Raw genomic sequence first — 22,877 nt, forward strand, 5'->3', positions numbered from 1 at the left:
ACACCCAACCTCTTTGGCACCAGATAAACAGTTTACCTAAAAATCGTATCTGTTTCGACCACCGTGTGCTTTGCACAGTGTGACGCATCTCCTTGAGACAGAGTTGATCACGATATTGATTTTTCACCTGCACAATATCGGTCCAATCCTCCCTCAATGGCTATGCAAAGTCAGATATCGGCAGGAAATGGAACCCATCGCCTAACCATTGATCCAAAGCATCCCATACATCCGTTCGATCGGTGACACGTCTGGTTACTGGTATGTGTGGACCATGCAATTTTTTTTCCATTTACAGGACAATGGCTGTGAGGATCCTATCACGATATCACCGCACATTCGAATCGCAAACGTGCCTGTGTTCATTGTCCATATAGCATATGCCTGTACATCCCATATAACCCTGCCATCTGGTGTACATTCCTGAACACTTCTGAACTCACTGCACATTTTAGAGCTGCCTGTTACTGTGACCAGTCCTAGACTCACTTGTGCAATAATCATCCTTTTTAAATCGGCAGCTTCAAATTGGATTATTGTACTAAAGGTGTAGTGCTCACTAATACTCATCTTTTACTTACAGGAGAAAAAAGTGTTTATGTTTTTGTTGCTCAAAGGTCATTAGATTAGATATATTAGTGAGGGATGTGTGTGAAAAGGACCTCAAATGGGTAAATAACAATAAATAAAGATTACAATGTTTAGGGGGGTGGGGGGGAAAGTGATTCATTCTCAATGTAAAAATTATTTTCAACGGAAGAGATCTCGTTGACCTCCTGTTTATCCAGGTTAGTGCACGCCGCTTAGCGCTACGGAACATACCGACGTGTTGGTTGGGTGCCGACCGTAAAAAAAGCCCGTGTGGCTTCTCGTAGGGCGCGTGCCATCTGTCGCCATTCACCTCACGAGTATAAACAAGGCTTTAAAAAACCCCCCCACAGTGCTCGTTCCTGCTATAGCCGGCATCTTCAGGACCACTTTTTCCCATTCACAGACGCGTGGATATATATTTGGTGCATTGGGAAAACAAAAAAAAAGAGAGACAATGCTTCTCAGTTGATCTCCATCTGATGTCCAGAGGGAGGATCCTCACTCGGGGGCTGTTTTATGGGCTCATTTGCATTGACCAAAGCGCTCACTGTAAGTCAGCGGGGCCGCTAAGACACAGGCAGCCTTGCCAGCCGCTGGGCAATTATGGCCATAATATATCAGCCCATACTGAGCAATTTCCAGAGACAAGTCCGATGATGATGCCGCAATCGATTTTTTACTGTGCTCTAAGTGTTAACTATTAACACTACTATTAGTGGGAATATGCCCATTGTTGTACATCATTTTGTTTGGATGACAGTGTAATCAGTTTGCTCTCGTGTCAAACTCGGGGAAAAAAAAAGTTTTGAATTATTAAAGTCTCGTAACGAATGTGCCCGTCGTGTGCTAATTGTGTTGATACTTTGACATAATCACCCGATAAATAAGTAAATACATGGCATTGTAAATAAATAATGACCCGAGAGCTTCCTCAATGAGTCACACATTACATGCAGCGAGTGCTGTTTTTTCCCTCATGAGCCTTATCACCAAGTCACAAGGTAAGCATCGTGTTCTTTTTTTTTTTTTTTTTACAGTACACACACATACAACACTCATAGGAAAATGAATGTTGTGTTGTTGTGATCGCTGAGGTAATTAAGCAGAATTAAAGGTCTGCAGTGACTGTGAAGGTTTGGCAGGACCGAGGCAATGGTGAAGCTAATTAAAGTGTGTTTTATCCCACTAATGAAGCTCATCTCCTCAGCCTCACTGCGATACAGACTGTAGCGTGTCGTCATTCTTGCCTTTACATTTTACCCGTGAAGTTCAACAGTAGCTCACGCAGTCAGCAACGTGATTGAAAAAAAAAAAAAATGGACAATCAAATACTTCAGGCCAAAGTAGCACAGAACAAAAACCGGCTTGTTTTTCGAGGAGACTCAAAAGAGATGAATCCACCTGGTCAGTGGTCTGTTGCTGTTCAAGGACTTGTCTGTGGTGTGAGCTAATTAGTTGAAATACATATTTTATTTGTTTTATCATTTTAACATTGTGCAAATTGTGCATTGTGTTTTTTTAGTTTTGTTGCTTTTTTTTTTAAAGCGGACCTAGACCGGAAGTTCCAATTAACGCTGTTTTTTTAGTGTGTATCTGCGTCATTACCTTGTTTAAGAAGCCCTGAAGGTTCTAAACAAACAGCTCAGCCACTGCTGAGAACGCTGTGTTTTATTGTAATCTCGGGCTCAGCAAGATCTCTGAAAAAACCCGGTCAGGTTACGTAAACACCAGTTCTCCTGAACAGCAGATCGTCCTGCTCCGGGCACTAGTCCGGGTACATCCGGTTGCGTACATTGAACCGCAGAAGAAGAAGAATAACGTCCGTTGTGGAGGTGTTTCACGAGCGACAGTGTCTTCTGACTCTGGGTCTGACTCCGGGTCATAAAAGGGACTGAGGCGGGGAGTCGTGAAGAAGCTATTTTTAAACATTGTTAAAACAATGTTTTGATAATGAGTAGCAGTGCATCCACCGTTCCAGAGGGGGGAGCTGCGCTTCTAAGAGCGGGTGTACTGAATATGTCACTTCCGGGTTGAGAGAGTTGAGTCTCAAATCTCGCGGCTGGGAAACACCGTCAGAAATAGAGGATTTCTATCGGCTCGTTTACAGCAACTAGGAGGTTTTTGACCAAGTTAATGTATGTAAGTAGACCTCCATAACTAACATATATGTGCAACAGGACCACTCTATGTGACCTTTAAGTTGAAATAATGTTCAAATCTCTGCTTTCTCTACGAATGTGTTCATAAGAAAGATAAGGATTTTAACACAACTACTGAATCATTGTAAGAATAACTATAGATGCACTTCTCTAATTGTCTTGACATTAAATTCAAGCTCCATAGTAACAAGAGCAAATTAGTGACACGAAGGCTTTCTTCAGATTGCCAGAAAATATCAGATTTACAGTATAACAATGTGCACTCTTAGAAATAAGGGTTGTAAAAGTGTCCTTCTAGAAGGGCTGAGGTTCTACCTGGAACCATTTGCTTAGGGTTTTTCAAGGGTTCTTGGTAACACTAATAGTTCCAGTAAGAACCATTTTGATCCAGAGAACCCTTTAAAACCCCTTTTCTGAATAAAGGGTTTTAAAGGGGTTCTTGGTGGAACCTTTATAAAAATGTTCTACCTGGAGCCAAAAAGGGTTCTCCTATGAGGACAAGCCGAAGAACCTTATATGGTTCTACTTGGCACTTTTATTTCTAAGAGTGTACCTTGACTGAATAGTAATCATTAAACTGAAGTGTGCCGTGTTCACCTGAGTGTATGGAGGCCATATGCAACATACATTTAAATAATAAAAAGCTGAAATGCAGTAAATGAAATGGTATAGCACACTCCAATACTGAAGCTATTCTGATGAATCTAATTTAATTTACTGAGCAGGTGTGTACAAAATCACATAGTGGGGTTTTTGATACACAAATACAATCTTAACTTCTCAAAGCCGAGTAGTTCATATTTCTGCAATATCTGACAGCAATTTGTTGTTGTTTTTGTCTGGAGTTTTCAAAGTTTGCTTGCATTATTGCACACAGTAGCACAATATAGTGGGGCCCCCCAAGGCCAGATTTGGCCAGCAGACCAAGCTTTACACCACACCTGATGTCTTGCAAAGAAAACCACCTACAATCAATAAAAAGGCAGCGTTATGAACCAAAGGTACCCCAGACACATGTGCTGCCTGTGGCAACTACACTTACACCAGTTATAGATTATCCTGTGTATAAGCTGTGGTGATGCTCAGTATCTGTAGAGTGATACATACACTTCTTGCACAAACAAACCGTTCAGTTCCAACTAATGCGTCTTTCACTTTGCAAGTGATGAAACACAGATGCATTTTCTATGAACACTTGCACATAAAAGTCCAACAAGTTATATAACTCATGGCTCAGATGTGGATCGTTTATGATGGAGGTTTCAAATGACAGTTTTTTTTTTTACATTTAAAATGTGTTTTATATATATTTTATATAATATATATATTATATTAGACATACACACGCACTGGATATGTGTCGCCCTACGCTTTCTTTATCCTTGCCAGTATGACACTCCCACACAAATATAATGTGCCACATACTGTATTCACTTCACATCCCTGTATCTAACGCACAAAAAAATATATTTATATATATATATATTTATTATTATTATTATTATTATTGTTATTATTGGTCCAGACTATATTATGAAACAGGGATTTCATTGCCACCCACACCACATTAAAGTCCCTGTGGAGCCAGTCTTTGCATGGAATATAATATAATATAATATACCTGTCATTACCTGATATGTTACCAGAAATACGATTTTATTGTGGAATGACATAAAAAACAAATATATTATTTTATAGACCTAATAAAAAGATTGAACGATAAAATAAATTTTATTTTTTTTTGTTGCATGGAACCAGATTTGCTCTGCACAAATGTGCAAAGTGTGATTTCTTATGTTTTATTACAGTTGTGGAATAACTAAATTATATAACTATAACCACTTGTTCACACTAAAAAGTGTTCACACAAAACTTAAAAAGTGCAATAAGTATAATCGACTTCACAGATTTTTTTTCACGTTTTCAGCCACTATTTTGTGTATTTTCTTTACAGGGACTTGGTCTAAAAACACTCAATAGCTGGTCAACGAGCCTCTCACATGCCACACAATTATCAAAAGTCAGTTCTGTGATGACGCACTTCTTCAATGTCTGTCCCATTTGTAACACAATCACACCCACAACACCGTAAAACTGCTTATGTTCCAATGTGGGGAGTCTCTGTTAGTCATGCCCACCCCCCCAGTCTCTCTTCAGCTTTCTCAACTGCTTCTGTTCAATTGAACACCAAATCAATGTTCTCTCCAGAAAAGACAGAACCTCGGGGCAGAGCGTGACATTTTTACCTGACAGTATAAATCAAGAGGTTTCGAAAATAAGTTAATTAAATGTTAATTTCAAGGTAAATGAAAAGAAAAGAGTTCTGCACCACTATTCTGCACCGTGCAGGATATAAGACAAAAGTCGACACCTCGCTTCTTTACGCCTCCATATCCTAATCTGTTTATCCTTTGCAGCAACAAACCAAAACTTCCGACTGTGTATAAAAACCTCACATCGCCGCCGGCGTTCCATAAATCTCAACGGGGGATTTTGTTCGTTCGCCTTATTTTTGTTGCCAGCGTTGACAGCGCTACGCGCCACAACCAAGGATTTACCGCGACGACGCCGACATTGTGCGGTGATTATTATGTGCCAACGTTCACTTCCTTCTTTTCTGGCCCTTATCACTCCGGTGATAGATGGCGAGATACTAATAAATGCTCTCAGATTCTGGGTGGTTTATCGAGAAGGACCAGCATTAATTACAGTGACAGACAGGTGGAAATATATTATGCATAATGAGACAGTTTTGCTCATCTTTCTCCCGTAATTGGAAGAATTTGCGTGGGGAAAGGTTTCTCGTTAAAATGGTCTCATGTTTAAGAACTATAACGTTGCGTTTCACACTTATATTTAAGATATATTTTAAATGTAACCAGGATAATATGAGCAAATGATCATCGTATATATGTATCGACCATAATACCAAAATCCAAAATGGTGTGAGGTTATGTACAACTAAACTGACAAATAGACCAAATAGAGCTGAAACAGTTACTTTATTCATTAATCAGTTCCTAAATTGACCGTTAAATCAATTAATTTGTGTTTTTTCATTAGTAAAATAATAATAATAAACAAAATCAGCTTCTTAAATGTGAATTTCTTCTGGTTTCTTTGCTCCATATAACAAATATATATATATTTTAAAAAAAAGTTTAAGAAGAAAAAACAATTCTTACTTTGTCTTAATAAGGTATTACAGCTGACTTTAAGCTTGAATTCACCAGTAAAACAAACGTCTGTTCACTATTTGTATTAATGTGTTAAAAGAAGTACAAATCACGATCACAGATTGATGTGCGGTGCAAATATAAGACATTCTAAGGTATAAATGCTAGGGATTAAGTTTGCTAAATCAAGACTCATTTCAAATAAACTTTTGCTTGTGATAAGTTTAACTTATTAGGATATTAGGGCCAATTCCAATTCCTATCTTAACCCTCAATCTTGACCCTCAAGCTCAACCCTTAATCTTAACTGGCCCTCAAAACCAAGTGTTGAGGGTTATTTTGTCACTTAGAAATGGGACACCCCTTAAATGCAGATGCAGTCTTCAGACTGTAGGGGGCAGAATAACGCGAAAGCTGCGTCCAGTCTGTCAACTCCAAAAAAGAAGAAGAAGAAGAAGAACACATTTACATCAGGATTATTTATTAGGATCCGTTTGTCAGTCAATTTATTAGGTTGTCAGTTAGTTATAAGATGATACTCATACAAATACCACAACCACGGACATATTCAGCTGACAGTTACCACACACCACGGCTTATTGAAAAGTAAACCATAGCAAACCATCGCTTGTCCGCACCGGCCGGCTATTGACAAAAGATCGCAAAATAAAAATAAATGTTACGCAACAATGACGTCAGTAATCCATAATATGGGCCTAAACTAAGATAATACAATGGTTTTCATCATTTTTATATCTCTATTAACAAAGGGAATACTTCATTTGTAGCGTACTCGTTTCGCTGCTTTCGCCGCCATCGTTGTTGTGTCAAAACACGCAAAGCATTCTGGGTAGTCCTTGCTCCCAAGGGTGATCTCGGAAAATCTCAATATTGAGGGCGATACAGCCCTTAAACTCGCCCCTCAACTTAATTTTTCTGAGAATCGGGACAGCACTTGCACTAGAGGGAGCGCATTTTTGAGATTGAGGGTTAAGCAAGGAATTGGAATTCACCCACCAACTGTAAATTCACAAGCTAGTATTCTAACCAAGCAAAAATTTGCTTGCCCCAATGGCCGATTATTTTACATACAACAAGAAAATGTAAGTACATTTAAGAAAATGTGTTGTAGTGGGGCTGTCGTAGTATACTGTAGTATACTAGTAGTACCACTAAACCTATAGATATATGCAATTAACAGTACTAACTACTCATTGACATGATGTTGCGTGTTTGTATGATTACCAATGACATAATGTTGCATTTCACAATAGGTTCTCTTGTGAGTTTTATATTTTTCTGAAGGAAAAAAAATACCTTATCTTAAACCTATGTACTGATATACTCCGGTATGTAACTTTTCCAGGCATTTCTAAAAGCTCTGTGTTGTGTAGCTATAAAGCCACAAGCAGTTATTGCATCGATAACCAAACTGTAAACAAAATATTTAAAAAAAAGTAACTGAGAACTGAAGTCAGTCGATGATTTTTGGTGAGACAGGCATGGGGAGCAGAAGTTTGGCTAACAACAATATGGCCTTTGCTGATAAGAAAGCCCATGTTGGACTCTGTAGCACTGCGGCTCAGATAACCCATTTTCCCTCCTTTATCCCCCGTTTTGCTCTGTGTTGTTGTTGGTCATCTGGAAGTCAGTTAAAGACAGTGATTTATGCCTGGGGGCCTTCATGCAGCATGGCCTCATTACACACAGCCATTTTGAGAATCGGTAGATAATTACAGTATACATCATCGACCTCATGGGGCCCAGCAGGTACTGTCATTGCAGCGGTCCTGTCATTTAGGCCACAAAGGCTCAAAAATTAACCATGTTGGATTTTTTTTTTTAGACCATAATTTGTTCATAAGGCTATTATGAGTTCTTATTGGAATTGAATTGTGGTCTTTTAAATTGACATTTTTAATTGCCCTATGGTGAATAGTGTTAGGTAATGATTTCTTGCTAATGGTATATCTTTATCACCGATCGAAGCAGATGGCTGCACATGCAGAGCTCAGGTCTGCTCAAGTTCAGAACTCTGTTTTTCCACTCAAACAACATTATCCAAGTCTGTAAAATAAAAAAGTGTGAAGATCTGCCCTGAAATGAGATTGATAAAATATGTTTTGCAAACAAAAAAAAACGAGATGAGCAAAGCGAGCTGAATCAAAGCTCTACTCGTTCCGCTGTAACATTTCATTTAAAGTATAATAACATACGTGGCAATGTTTTTGGCACTGGAGTGAAACATTTTGGCGTTTGTGTCTCTATAAACTTTTGTTGTTGTTGTTGTTTTGATTATTTCATCGGTAAACGCTGTTAATGTTTGAACAAAACATTTAGTAATCTTATTATGTGAATGTTAATTGAGGTATTTATTTACATTATTCTTATTATTAACACACAAATAACTTAACTGTTTACATTAGTTTGTTGACATTTATTAAAAGTTGAAATTCTTAATGTATATTAGCTTAACTCTGTTATTTGTGCTCCCTATTGTAAAGTGTAAAATAAACATCATTAACTATGAATGTATACATGTATGGGAATGATGAATAAGCATTTCTTAACTATAATCAAGCAAATTTGACCATTGCTAATCTTTATTAATGCACATTTTGAGCCTTACACAACCACACAGATACGCTAAGGGTAAGGGTCTTAAGGAACATTAATAATAAGGTAATAAATGCTTAATTACAGTAAATAATGCTAATCCTGTGCTCCAAGGAGCATTAATATAAGTAACGTTTGTTTAAGTAATGCTTAGAGGAACACTTAAAGGGAAAACTTCATGAATTAAAACTTAGTAAATGCTTATAACAGCATAAACTCATGTTAATTGATGTACTCTGATTGTAAAAATGTTGCCATATTTTGGTTTATGTCAAAATGCCAAAAACGAAAACAAAAGCTAAGCCAGCGATTCTAACCGACTTCTTTTCCCAATTCTTCACGAAGGGAACGTTAACTCGTGCCCGAACCGAACTCAACCCCGAGTATCTGGACCTTCGTCCGCGGGCCGAGCTGAACCCAGAATACTGGACCCCTTGCACACCTTTAGTGAGTACCGACGGCTCCCGTTCCTCACCGAACAGTCACCATTCATCCATCACACATTCGAGCTCAGCCATGATCTCGTGTCATTTTTTATAATCCATCCGTGCTTCCATCACCGAAACAGATTTCTTCAAATGTAAATATTGTGTCTTCCTCTTAGTTACTATAACACACTATATACTTACAGCATCATTAAAATCTGAGCCTAATGTGATGCTAATAATGATGCCATTTTTTACTTGAGTAATAAGTGTTTGTCTCATTACCTCCGTGCTCAGGAAACACAGAGCCTGATAGTCATCTGGGGGGTTTTGGAGGAGGAGGTTTGCCCGTGTTGCTGCGCTTGCATACTGGTGAATGTTAATGATGTCAGTTTTTCTTACCGCTCCGTTATCAACGGTAGTATATCAACATGGGGGGGAGGGGGAGGGGTTCTTGTAAACTTTGGAGTCTCGGTATATTCTGCCTCGATTGTACGACACAATTTGCTGTCTGCAAACCCCTTAGTCATCATGAGTATTGCACTGGAGAGTGAAGAATGTACACTTAGTGTGTCTGTTTTCTTCACTCGACTGACTTCCTACCTGTCCACCTATCTACACAATCAGCCACAACACTGAAACCGGTTGTGAATGCTGAAAAATGATCATGATGCGTCACATTATTGCGGAGGGCCATGTGAGGACGAAACCCAGAACTGTCTTTTGAGCACACAATCCATCCCTTCATCGCGATTTGTTCCTCCTCTTGTTCTCGTGCTGTTATGTCACTAGGTCGCAGTAATTAGCCGTGACCTCGGTGGGAAACCTGAGATGTTGGGTGCGGAGCCATTTGGGCTCATAGAGCAAATTACTGCAAAAAAAGAAAATGACAGAAACACTAAGTGCCCTCACTGATCTGTACATATTTTACAAGGGTAGCAGCCCAATATTATTAAGCCTTAAAGGTCCCATGGCATGAAAATTTAACTTTCTTTTTTTAACATTAATTTGACTTCCCTGAGTCTGCCTATGATCCCCCCAGTGGCTAGAAATGGCAATATGTGTATATGTGTATGATCCTCCACCTCTGAGAAAATGAAAGCTCAGATGGGCCAATCTGGATTCTTCCCTTTATGTTATATGTCATACGGAGAAAGGTTACCTCCCCTTTCTCCGCTGTGCCTGCCCAGGTAATTTGGCGTCACCCATGTGAAAATGATCTACGACTGTGAGAGCGCCCCCCCCCCCCCCCCCCCCCCCCTTTGTCTTTCCTCGAGAGACAACGTGGTTAGCAAACAGCACTGTGAGTGAGACGAGGCGCCGTCAAACTGAGGCAGATGACGGACGCAGCGCTAGACTGGCAAGTGAAGCTGAACTTGACGATGTGGCGTGGGAAAGGGAAGTCTGAGGCCCCCTGCTGGAGCTGCTAATAACCCCACAACCCGATCGCGGATAAGTGGTCGACGATGGATGAAATAGAAAAATGTCTTTGCATAGTTTATAGGCTAGCTAGCTAGTAGCTTACATCATATATTGAGTATTTTTGGATTAAAATCAGGATCAGGAATATGCATCTGTGTTAATCAATATGGAGGGATCTGTTTATGGGTAACGAAAACCCCCTCTTCAGAGGGGAATTTCACCAAATGCCTGATTATGAAAAATGCCAAGAAGTGGGCTGAGGTAGGGAGAGTGATGATTACTGCACTGACAACAAATAACACCTCTAGTATTTATAAAAGGGGGAGGAGTCTGGGACAATTGTTTGTACATTTGTGTTGTGTCAGTTTATGCCTTTCAGTACTGAAACCCAGACAAGTTCTTGTACTGACTGATATGAAGGCTGAATGTGTTCATCTTTGTGCTTTAAATCACTCAGTATGGAAGTACTGTACGGTATTATGTGTTTCACACAAGGAGTTGTTGTGAGCGGATGGATTGCGCACTTGAGAGATGATGATGTGCTTTGTTTTAGGAGGTCAGTAACCACTCATGAAATACTGTATGGCCTTACAATTATCACATCAGCAAATGAAGAAAGATACAGCTATGCATACGATGTGTTATTTCTGTAGTGGCTTATGAATCTATTTCCAAAGCATGGAACTATAACCATGCATATCCCTGTAAAAAGTCACCAATTGTTGTTGAATTATTTCTTGTTGGGCATGGAAATGCAGTTATTTGTTTGATTATAAAGTAATTTGGCTGTTCCTGATATATTCGACAGATACAAAAGAAATGCTTCATCCATGATTACGTTTACATACCAAATGTACTCAGATGACGACTTATTTCTGGTACATCTACCATCACAGCCATGGGATTGGACTTTAAGTATGTTTGCTCAAGTGATGACATTTCTTGAATAAATCTGCTCCTCTAAGCTCAACATGATATAGATTCTGCATTGGTGACCACATTTTTCAAGGTCTTTGAATGCATCCAGTTAATGCTCCATTAGCTCAACACCCTGCGAAACCCTGCATTATTTCCACCAGTGCTCATGCACTGAAGTTTCGAAAAATTGGAATAAGTGATGACTAATACCAGAGGATATTTGATATACAGTATATATGAAAGGGGTCCATCCATCTCATCTCTCTTTTTGTCATATTAACCCTTTTTTTCCGTGTATTCTGTAACGATATACGTTAATATATTATATTTAATGGAATATGATATATGGAACCCGTCTATGTTTTGTTTCTCCCAGAAGCTCTTTGTCAATATTTTGGCTTTAGCCTGATTTAATGAAGAGAATTTCCCAAAATATGTTCCCCCAAGCTGGAGTCAATGGGAGATCTCTCTGGCTTTGTTAAAAGCACTGTGTCATTTTCTTATTGGGCCTGGACTGGACTAGGAAAAAAATAAAAAGGCTCAAAGACACACACACAGCATTGCCACAATGGAAGGCCCCCTTTCTTCCAGCCCAGGAGGGAATGATGACTCTCATTATCGCCTCAAAGCAAGATGACCACTGTGCCCCTATACTCAGCAGCCCTATTAAGTTACCAGAAAGCTTTATTGTATTGGCGTTCGATAATTTCCTTTCCTGTGTCATTGGGAGTGCATCAGGGGAGTTGTTCCTCGGCGAGGGACGGGGTTTGGAGGGAATGGCAAGAGCTAACATGAAAAGGCACAGTTGGACTGAAATGATTCCATTCAGTGGGCCTTAAATGTCCGGGCTCACTGTTGACTCTGCACTCATTAGTTGTTTACTTTTAAGCAAAGTTAGGAGCACAGGAATAAAGGTATTTGACTCGCAACAAAAAAGTTTGATAGTGTTGCTGCAGCAGAAGCAGAAGTTTTACAAACACTGCAAATTGATTCATTGATTTACTGCAATTTTCTTCTATTCTTTGGTGCCCAAATTGATATGGATCGATATAGTAACGGCCTTGTTTATTTATTGCCAGTGTCAGGAGTTTGTGTCTGTGCAACAATATGTTTATGTGAGAGAGGCCTTTCCTTCCTTTTATTGCTTTCCCTTTCCCGCTCTCTCAAGCCTCTTTCACACTTTAATTAGCAGGTATACTCGGGATTTGCAAAACTGGTTGAAGCCATTAAAAAAAAAAGGTGATTCCCATTGCCAGAGTTTTTTTTCTGCTCTGTGGTGTTTGTATCACCCTTGGATGAAAGGTGATGTCACAACTGCACTTGAAACAACAATGAGTTGCAGGAAGGTATTTTTTGTGTCTTTTGCCCAGGTCCTTCTGGCAATAGATTTTTCAGTTGCCCCATTTTGAGGCCTTCGCGATTTGACTTTCAGGTCCGATTTTTGCAACTGTGGAAAAAGACATCACTTACAACTTCTACTATCAATTGAATGATGTTAGCTGTCAATCACACTGGTTTTTCCTCGAAATGTGAACATTCATTCGTTCATTGTCTACCACTTTATCCTCCACATTAAGGCCACATTATACTTCTCCGACTGCTACACCCGGAGACCCCTCGAGCCTTCATACTTCTGCCTCGTGGACGGATACGCGTTGCAATTTCCCGTCCGATCAGTAGGGGTCGCTGCGCAAGGTTGTTGTGCTTTTGGCTACAGTGAGCAATGGTGTCCGAGAGAGAAAGACTGTTGTTGTTGAAACAGTGGCCGTTTCTCACTTTTCTGTGTCACGGAACGCAGTTTTAAGATAATTTGAGGCGAGAAATTGGCCATTTAGAGTCTAAACATGTGCTGTGTGTATTAAGATATGACATATTTATAGTTTGGCAGCGACGTTGTCGGCGGTGATCAGCTCCGCCTCTGTGGACGCTCGGTGTGCACTGTGAGCCGGCAAAGAGCAGCTTCGCTCGGCCTGTCCTGAGGACCAATCGCAGCTCTTGCCGTCTCCATTGTCCCTTGACGGAGTGACAGACACTTAAAAAATATTTATTGTAGTCGGAGACGACGCAGAGGCTCTAGGACAAGCTCTGCGTCGACGCAGAGGACTCACTTTACGCAGGAGTATAAATTGGGCTTTAGGGTCGCGGGAAGCTGGAGCTAATCCCAGTTGACATAGTCAGTAAAGGCCACATTATACTTCTCCGACTGCGTATGCGTTATCCGTCTGCGTCACCACGTAGACCACTCGAGCATTTATACTTCTGCGTCGTGGTGACGGACACTCGCTGCAATTTCCCGCCCGATCAGTAGGGGTCGCTGCGCAAGGTTGTTGTGATGCTGGCTACAGTGAGCAATGGCGTCCGAGAAAGAAAGAGAGAGAAAGACTGTTGTTGTTGAAACAGTGGCCGTTTCTCACTTTTCTGTGTGACGGAACGCAGTTTTAAGATAATTTGAGGCGAGAAACTGGCCATTTAGGGTCTAAACATGTGCTGTGTGTGTTAAGATATGACGTATTTATAGTTCGGCAGCGGCGTTATCGGCTGGGATCAGCTCCGCCTCTGTCAGGACACCCGGAGCGCACTGAGAGCCGGCACAGAGCAGCTTAGCTCGGCCTGTCCTGAGGACCAATCGCAGCTCTTGCCGTCTCCGTTGTCCCTTGACGGAGTGACGGACACTTAAAAAATATTCCGTGCACCCGGAGACGACGCAGAGGCTCTTCGACAGGTTCTGCGTCGACGCAGAGTCTCTACGTAGCCTACGCAGAGCACTTTACGCAGAAGTATAAATTGGGCTTAAGACCCTGGAGGGTCACCAGTCCATCACAGGGCAAACACATACGGATGTTCAACCATTTACTCTCACATTCACACCTACGGTCAATTTCAAGTGTCCACTTATGCATGTTTGTGGACTGTGGGAGGAAACTGGAGGACCTGAACAAAACCCATGCAAACAGAAAGGACCTAAGTTTTTCTCGATTCAAGGCAACAGTGCTAGCCAGTGCTTTTAATGCCATTTGAACACTGATTTAACAAATTACTACAGATGAAAACATGTATTTTAACCTGGGTTCAAAAGGGTTTTACACCAGTGGGGATTGGTTATAAGCTCCTCCAAAGTTGTCTCACTGGTTGTTCATTGATCTAGGCTAAAACAAAAAAAGGTATTTGCAATCAGGTCACCCAGACTGTGGAAGGACTTGTCTGAGGAAACCAGGTCTACAAGTGTTGATGCTGTTTTACATCCACACTCTCTTTTGCTTGCTCATTATTTTTTCTTTTTATTGTTATTACTACTTGTTTCCCTGTTTTGTATTTGTGGTTTTAATTATTAACAGCAGGAATAACTTATGTTTTGAAAGGTGCTATATACATAACATTAATGATAAATATGTTTAACTTAACCTCCATTATTTAAATTTCACCTAAAGTTGTGTCACAACTCAGGCAGATTGGGAAATTGCGTCCTTAAAAAGTGCCACATTATCTGCAGCTTTAACCCTGCAGTCTTCTGAGCTTCCGCTGCATCAAGGTGACATTATGAGATGTTGTCAAAAACAATGCTTGTACGTGTCACGGTGGAGGCTGAAAATGAGCCAGTGACAAACACAGTTACGAGGTTTACACGCGGGATAAATGTATTACTCCCTGAAATGTACTTATTGACCAAGCCTGAAAATCGCATTAGTAAAATGCGACAGACACTTGGAGCTATTAATGTTGACAGTATTTGGACGTTTCAGGGAGACTGTGATGGAGTGCTAAATCATATTTGGGTACCCGGCTGAGATGAGAGAAGAGGCATTACGGGGGTTTGGAAATACAATAGCCAGCGATACTACAGTAATAACCGGAGTGTGGATACAGTGTGTTAGCTGTAACTGTTTGTGTAGCTCTTCCACTGTCAGTTTACAGGTTTTCAAAAACAATTTACGTTTACAGTCCAATTCAACCTCTAGATTTAAAAAAATCACCTGGTGTTATCTTTACAGGTAAAAATGTTCTAGCAAAGCTAGTGTTGACAACTACTTTCAATGGAAAGTAGCTAAAGCCAGCCAGAAAAGTCGCTTGATGTCACCAGAATATGTCATATGATCATATCATATGACATATCATCACACTGCGACTGGATTGGTCAGATTGAGAGTTAGCACAATGCCTTTTATTTATCTTTTTGACAACAGGCACAGGAAGAAAAGTCTGTTTCCAGTCAGGAACTCTAATGAATGAGATACAACTTCTATTATTTTGCAATTCTACGGTGAAACTGAATCATATAGAAGGGGAGGTGAAAACAAAACATAGAAATGTAGCTAGGCTGCAAATAGGTTAGGTTAGAACTGGAGGCTAGAGGCACCCAGGAATGATTTGTTTCATGTGCTGCTGCTGTATACTAACAAATGCTCCCTCATTATGTTTGATAGTGTTTCTTAAACATGTTACACACTGCAGCTGAAAACTACGGAGCCCCCGAAGTGACATGAAAAAAAAAAAAAAAAAATGTAACTCATTCGAGATCTCGAGTTTCTTTTGACTTCCAGCCGCTCAAACATTTTTAATTGCACCGTGTTCAGGGGCAATTAGTTCAGCACCATGGACAGTGGTGAGAGTGAGAGAGAGAGAATCTTGAGTTTCCAAAAAATGATGAAAAAAAAAAATATTCAAAAAAAATGTTTGGTTTGTTTTGAAAGTCGAGATCTTGACTTTGAAACACGAGATATATCTTTTTTTTTTTTTTTTTTCTCATGTCACTTCGGGGGCTCCGTAGAAAACTATGATAAAGCATATGAATGCTCTTTCAAAGCTTAGTTCAATTAAAACAAAAATAAATAAAAACTCAAACCACAACAACCTTTATCTCAAGGCACTTCAAGTCAAGACCTTTGAATTGTCACTTCTCCAAATAGAAAGAATCTGCAAATAATACTTTTGAAGCACTCAAGCCATGCAAAGAGATTGTCTCTGGTATGTATTAAGTTATTAAAAATATATTATTTCTTAACTAATACTGAGACTTTTCCCGAACCCTTGCTCTGCCACAAACGAGCACAAAAACAAACCTGACCGAAAAACAAGTGGAGAAAAAAAAAAATCATCTTTCCAGACTATTGTAGAATTTGAGCAGCAACATCGTTTTCCACAACACATTTTGTTGTTGAGATTGGGAAACCGTTGTATGTTTCAACGGCTCTTTTGACGGGGAAATGGCGAGATACTCAGTCAAGATGCTAAGAGTGGCGCAGTTGTCGTTGTGAGTGTTTGCCCAAGACTGTGTCTCAATCAGGTGGAGCAGAGAAATGCTCCATAGACTGCAGAGAGGTAAATGTGATAAAAAACCAGGGAGAGACGAGGAAAAGGCCCGGGGCAATATGACTTCATATGAAACCTGTTCTGCTTCTTTTCTAAAATCCCGAATGATATTGCTTCCATACATTACTATGCTTTAGTCAGCCGTTCTATGTGCTTGAGCACTGATACAGTATTCATGATGGAAACCACTATTCTAATGTTATGGTAAGGTGAAAGCTGGCTGAAAATAGGGAATTGATATTATGCTTAACACAGACTTGCACTGGGAGACTTTGATTTGTTTAGCTGTCTCTAAATAAAGTAATATCTCACTTGAATTTTTCCCACAGCAATGCAAACCACATGCGAACACTACACACACTTCCCACTACACACACTTCCCACCTTATTGATTTGAATCATCATCTTATCCAACCCTTTATCATCTACAATGCCTCTAATATTACGCGGAGGATTCCATGTGTTCATCACATACGGACAAACCAATGACACCAATGGGGGGGGGGGGGGGGGGGGGGGGCGAACAGTATTTATATAAGCTCTGTCACCTACTTGTGACAGATTTATGCACTGTGGTGGTTGCAGGAGATGGACTGTGTTCAATGCATTGATGTTTGCATTGTGCATGTGCCGCTCGTGGTGAACGTGTTATTGTATAACTGTGTTTGATGGGGCTTTGATTGTGTGTGTGTGCCTTTTAAAGATTGTTGTTCTTTCATTGGGGTCAGTTGCACAGTATTACACAGGAATATCCCTAAGAATATCCATTGCTATGTTTAAACGTCTATATATACAGAGGCAATGTGCAATATAGAGTTTATTATATCCGATTTTTTCAGCAGAAACCTAGATAATCTGATGAAAAGGTGCTCATACTGGCAGCTGGAGGAGCCAATACCAACAGTATGCTGAAGGGAATAACAAATGTGTGGGGGTGGGGGGGGTCAAAGTAAATAATTACATTTACTGGGGGTTACATACGTGCCACATTTCTACCGATACCTCTTGCATTTCTTATCCAAACAACGTCGACAACACATCGCCACTGCACACACTGGTGCCCTTAATAAACTGCAAAAAATAGCAAAACTGTGAAGTTGGGACCGACTTGCTATAAAATGCTACATTAATACTGTGAAAGTGCACTATCTAGGACACAGTCGTTTTCTCTAAATATACACACACACACACATAGTAATATGTTGTGAAAGTAATGCAACCGGTAGCTCTGGTAATTTACTGTGAGATGTTTTACAGTGCACATCATGTAGTGGGGTTATTAATGTGGTCACAACTACAGCATTAATCTTAAGTACTGTGTTAGAATAATGTGTGTTTTTCTACATGAAATGGAAACCCATAGCTGTACCCCCCCCCCCCCCTAAAATCATGAGGCGTCACAAAGTCGGGGAGTGAATGCAGCGACTTGGATGAAGCCGCAGTGACTTTGTGCAACACGCCGCTTATTACTCTTCTTACCGTTCGACATTCGCTGAAGGTCAGTTTGGCCATTAGCTAGATCAGCCTCGCGCCGCATGCCCCACCTCTCCACTCCAATTCTTCTCATCTCCCCCCCTCTTCCTCACTTCTCCTCCCCCCCCCAGTGTGAAGAGGGATGCGATGAGGCTAAATTTATCTTCATAGAAAACCCAAAAGCTTAGATGTTAAAACAGAATCCGCCAGCCAGCTTTGGTAACCGTCTTTGCTGATGGTGATCGACCCCGCCTTTTTTTTTTGCGGGGTGTCTGTCAGAATAACACGCAACCCTTCTCTCACACTCAACTCCATCCTTCGCCATTGCTCTGCCTGTTTTTTTTTTATTAACAATTGAGCTGGTGGCTTGTGATAACTGGTCACTCCTCCAGGCGTTGAAAGGCAAGGACACTCTATTATCCTAGCGAGATGGATGGGTTGAAATATTGCCCGCAAGTGCTGGAGCCTGCCAAATCCTCCAGTCTTAAAACTCCTTTGTCTCTGACAAGGAGGGACATTAGTGTGAGGGCCAGGTTCTTGGACAGGGATACGCTTTTTTTTGTCTGAATGCAACACAGAAACTGGTGAAGTGGACACATGTGCATCCTGTGTGTGTGTGTGGAAAGAAATCCCGAAATTGCATCATATCATTTGTCTGCTGGACCGTATCCGAGCTAAATCGCTCCCTTTGCCCTCGTCACTCTCCTTGTGTTTGCGTGTGACAAATTAAAAGTGAGCGAGACGACCGCTTTAGAATGACATAACATGTTGCTGAGGGTGAAGACACCGGGTCAGTTAGGCAGTGAGGTCATGTATGAATTACAGTCTCCTAATTATCAACGACCTTTACCTCGCCAAGAGTTCCGCATTCGTTTTTACCCTCCGTGTCTCTGTCAGTTGCATGATTGCGTAAGTGTCCGCTTGTAGGTTTTGTGTACGGATAAAATACAAATAAAACAGGTTTTTAAATACGATCAGAGTAATAACAATTTCTCTCCTAGGCAACGGACCGTTCTCCGTCATCCATCATCCGTTTTTAACCACCTCTGCTACGGTTTCTGGGGCAAACCCCTGATGAAATTTGAGAGTGCAGGAGGAAATATTCAGTACTACCGTTTAGCTGGATTGTTTTTGTTCTTTTATTTTTTTTTTGCATTTTAATGTTTGCTGCCTGGTCTGCTGCCAAAGCTCCCCCTGTAACGTGCAAACACACACGGAAACTAGGACTAAGTCTCTGTTTTGACTGCGGCAGAAATTGCTTAAATTGCATTTAAGGTGAATATGATATGTGATATGATAATAATACTTTCAGGATTTGTAATTTTTGTCATAGTAACACTCGTCATATAAATATGTATACCCAAATTGTGGTGGCTGGATGCCTGAATCAGAGCAAAATAGCAGGTCTTTTGGCGTCTTCTTTGATGTTATACAGCATTTGGCATGGCGTTGTATTAGTGGCTCCTTCTCTTTTCCTCTCTTCAATAGATGTTTTTTTAAAGGTGAAGTAAGTAGTTTTTAGTGACATCTAGAGGAGAGGCTGAAATGTATGTTTTGCGATTCAGAAAACACAGCACATTTGCCTTGCTTGCATACAGACTTGAATAGTGCTCATGCTTTATCTTGCGTGCATCATCTTTTCAGGGGAAAAAGCTAGGGAAGAACACAAATGATGTAGCAGTGTCTGACATTCCAACAATGTCTGAGACGAATGTCCAGAAAAGTTCCATATCTCATTTTACCCATTTCCCTTGCCTCTCAGAACTGAGTTGCACGGGGGTAGCGATTCAAATCTAGACCAGTGAGAGAGGACAAACCTCCAAGAATGAGACATATCTTCACACAAACAGACCTGATACGCTTTTGCCAGAGCATAGCAACACAGATTATGATGGCAACATTAGTTTCCTCTACCTCAACGGGAATCAGGGCACACTATGCCTACAAAAAAAGGGATTGAAATCATGTACCGGCTGTTGAGGGACCAGTATTTGCTTCATGACTGTGGATTTGTTGCTCAAAAACAAGTGAAAACAAGTTCAGAAATGGTTTCAGGGGATGTGGCAAAGAGTTTAAGGTTGGCCTGCACTTTTCCCAGATCTCAATTGAATGAAATATCTATGGGATGTGCTGGACTTTTTCTTCGCAGTGCACATTCCTGCTGCACAGCAGATTTAGTAACAAGGACGAGAAAGACACCTTTTGTTTATAAATCCATTTAAGTCTAAAGGTGGGAAGAAAGCATGTAGTGTTAAGGGTGAGCATCTCAAAATCTGTCTTTGGAGGTTGTTATATAAAAGAATACAACTTTTTTTTTTTTTTACTGTGAGAGCAATAAGTGTGAAATTGTTCAAATACATTGTTTGCATTCAGTAGCAAAGTAGTGTGATGAAACCCCCCAGGGTGAATGGATGGAAGCAGAATAAAGCCCAATTTATACTCCTGCGTAAAGTGCTCTGCGTAGATTACGCAGAGTCGTAGAGTCTCTCCGTCGTCTCCGACTGCACGAAATATTTTTTAAGTGTCCGTCACTCCGTCAAGGGACAATAGAGACGGCAAGAGCAGCGATTGGTTCTCAAGACAGGCCGAGCGAAGCTGCTCTGTGCAGGCCACAGTGCGCACGGAGCGTCCACAGAGGAGGAGCTGATCACCGCCGACAACGTCGCTGTCAAACTATAAATATGTCGTATCCTAATACAGAAACCACACGTTTAGACTCTAAATGGCCAATTTCTCGTCTCAAATTATCTTAAAACTGCGTCCCGTGACACAGAAAAGTGAGAAACTGCCACTGTTTCAACAACAACAGTCTTTCTCTCCCCTACTGATCGGGCAGGAAATTGCAGCGCATCTAGGGGGACCCCAAAGCTCCACGGCGGGGCCACATAGACCTTTTGGATTTAACGGCGTAATCCATGACTTTGCATTTCGGCAAATTGCTGAGTATCACAGCTGCAGTTACAAAAGGCTGATGGAGAAGCTTCTTTAAAAACATGTGTAAGGAAATTCAATCTCAGAGCTCCCATTAAGAGCCGGGCTAGGCTGCGCGGTCTATTAAAATATGTGAATGACAGTGAATTCAAAGTCAAGTTATTAAAATAGCACGTTTAAAAAACATTGCTAAAAGTTACACGGGACAAATCATCGATCCACAGAAATAACAAAATGGTTAATTTTACTCAAACTGTATAATGTTCGATTTCTCTTCATACCAGAGGAAGATTGATGGTAGCACTTTTCTAGCTTTGATGACCGCTTTAAGCTTCTTTAAATTAAATCTTTAAATTCATCCCACACATCTAACACACTGCCAGCACATCTGTTAGTTGCAACTCAGGGTAAAGTGCCTTGCCCAGGGACACATCGGCATTTAGACGAGTGGGAATCAAACCCACAAATCCAGTTGGAAGACAACTCGCTCTACCGATCATCCACCATCACCCCACTCAAAGCTGCTTTACCGTACAGTTTTTTCTTATTCACCCGTTCACCCATACATTTAGGTGCAGCACTGTTTGGTCACAAGCAACTTGCTGAGGGGCACATCTGCATGTAGACTAGTGGGAATCTAACCCTCAATCGTTCAGTTGAAATCCAACTCACTCGATCATTGTACTCAATCTCCTTTAAAGCGGACCTAGAACGGAAGTTCCAATTAACGCTGTTTTTTAGTGTGTATCTGCGTCATTACCTTGTTTAAGAAGCCCTGAAGGTTCGAAACGAACAGTTCAGCCACTGCTGAGAACGCTGTGTTTTATTGTAATCTCGGGCTCAGCGAGATCTCTGAAAAAACCCGGTCCGGTTACGTAAACAACGGTTCTCCTGAACAGCAGATCGTCCTGCTCCGGGCACTAATCCGGGTACATCCGGTTGCGTACATTGAACCGAAGAAGAAGAAGAATAACGTCCGTTGTGGAGGTGTTTCAAGAGCGACAGTGTCTTCTGACTCTGGGTCTGACTCCGGGTCAAAGTCATAAAAGGGACTGCGGCGGGGAGTCGTGAAGAAGCTATTTTTTAAACATTGTTAAAACAATGTTTTGATAATGAGGAGCAGTACATCCACCTTTCTAGAGGGGGGAGCTGCGCTTCTGAGAGTGGGAGTGCTGAATATGTCACTTCCGGGTATTGGCCAATCACAAGACAGTTGGGAAAGCTCTACGCTGGCTGACCAATCACAACACACTCCGTCTTCTGGGTGTGAGAGTTGAGTCTCAAATCTCGCGGCTGGGAAACACCGTCAGAAAAGAGGATCGTTTACAGCAACTAGGAGGTTTTTGACCATAAAAACAAGTTAATGTATGTAAGTAGACCTCCATAACTAACATATATGTGCAACAGCACCACTCTATGTCCGCTTCAAGCAATATATTCACTTAAAATGTCTCACTGGCATTTTTTTTTTTGACAGAAATGTTCAGATATGAAGTTTACCATTGCCTCAAGGTGTTCTTTTTTTTTTAGACTGCATGCCTATTGTGCATGCATCTTTAACTGAATTAAAGTGTGGCATCGTTGTTATTGTTATCTTGCATGTGTACGAGGTTATTAAAGAGCCTCGCGTGTTAAGTCATTCGTTATCTCTGGCATTCTAATAAACATGTTAGCTTACGGCAGGACCTGCAGGTTGTCTGTGCAGTTCAGATTGATACTCCCTGCCATATCTGGAGCTTATACACCTCATTATCCTAAGAGGATGCTTAAGACAAGATGAGTCTGGTACAGAGCATGTGGGAGACCACACGAGAGAGAGAAAAACTGCTTCACGTACTTTTTTTTAAATAGGCCACAGC

The 22,877-nt window shown here is 40.9% G+C and overlaps 1 protein-coding gene across 1 annotated transcript in view; it reads left to right on the plus strand.

Moving 5' to 3' along the window:
• pcdh9 (protocadherin 9) overlaps positions 1 to 22,877 on the plus strand; it is a gene marked incomplete at both ends in the record, with an annotated part of 292,102 nt that overhangs the window by 76,410 nt on the left and 192,815 nt on the right. Inside the window, one exon of the mRNA XM_083891164.1 lies at positions 8,888 to 8,989. Within this exon, the coding sequence (XP_083747290.1) occupies positions 8,888 to 8,989 (102 nt within the window). The remainder of the gene's footprint in view (positions 1 to 8,887; positions 8,990 to 22,877) is intronic.

Source organism: Microchirus variegatus (assembly GCF_963457635.1).
Source record: "Microchirus variegatus genome assembly, chromosome: 6".
Classification (NCBI taxonomy): Eukaryota; Metazoa; Chordata; class Actinopteri; order Pleuronectiformes; family Soleidae; genus Microchirus; species Microchirus variegatus.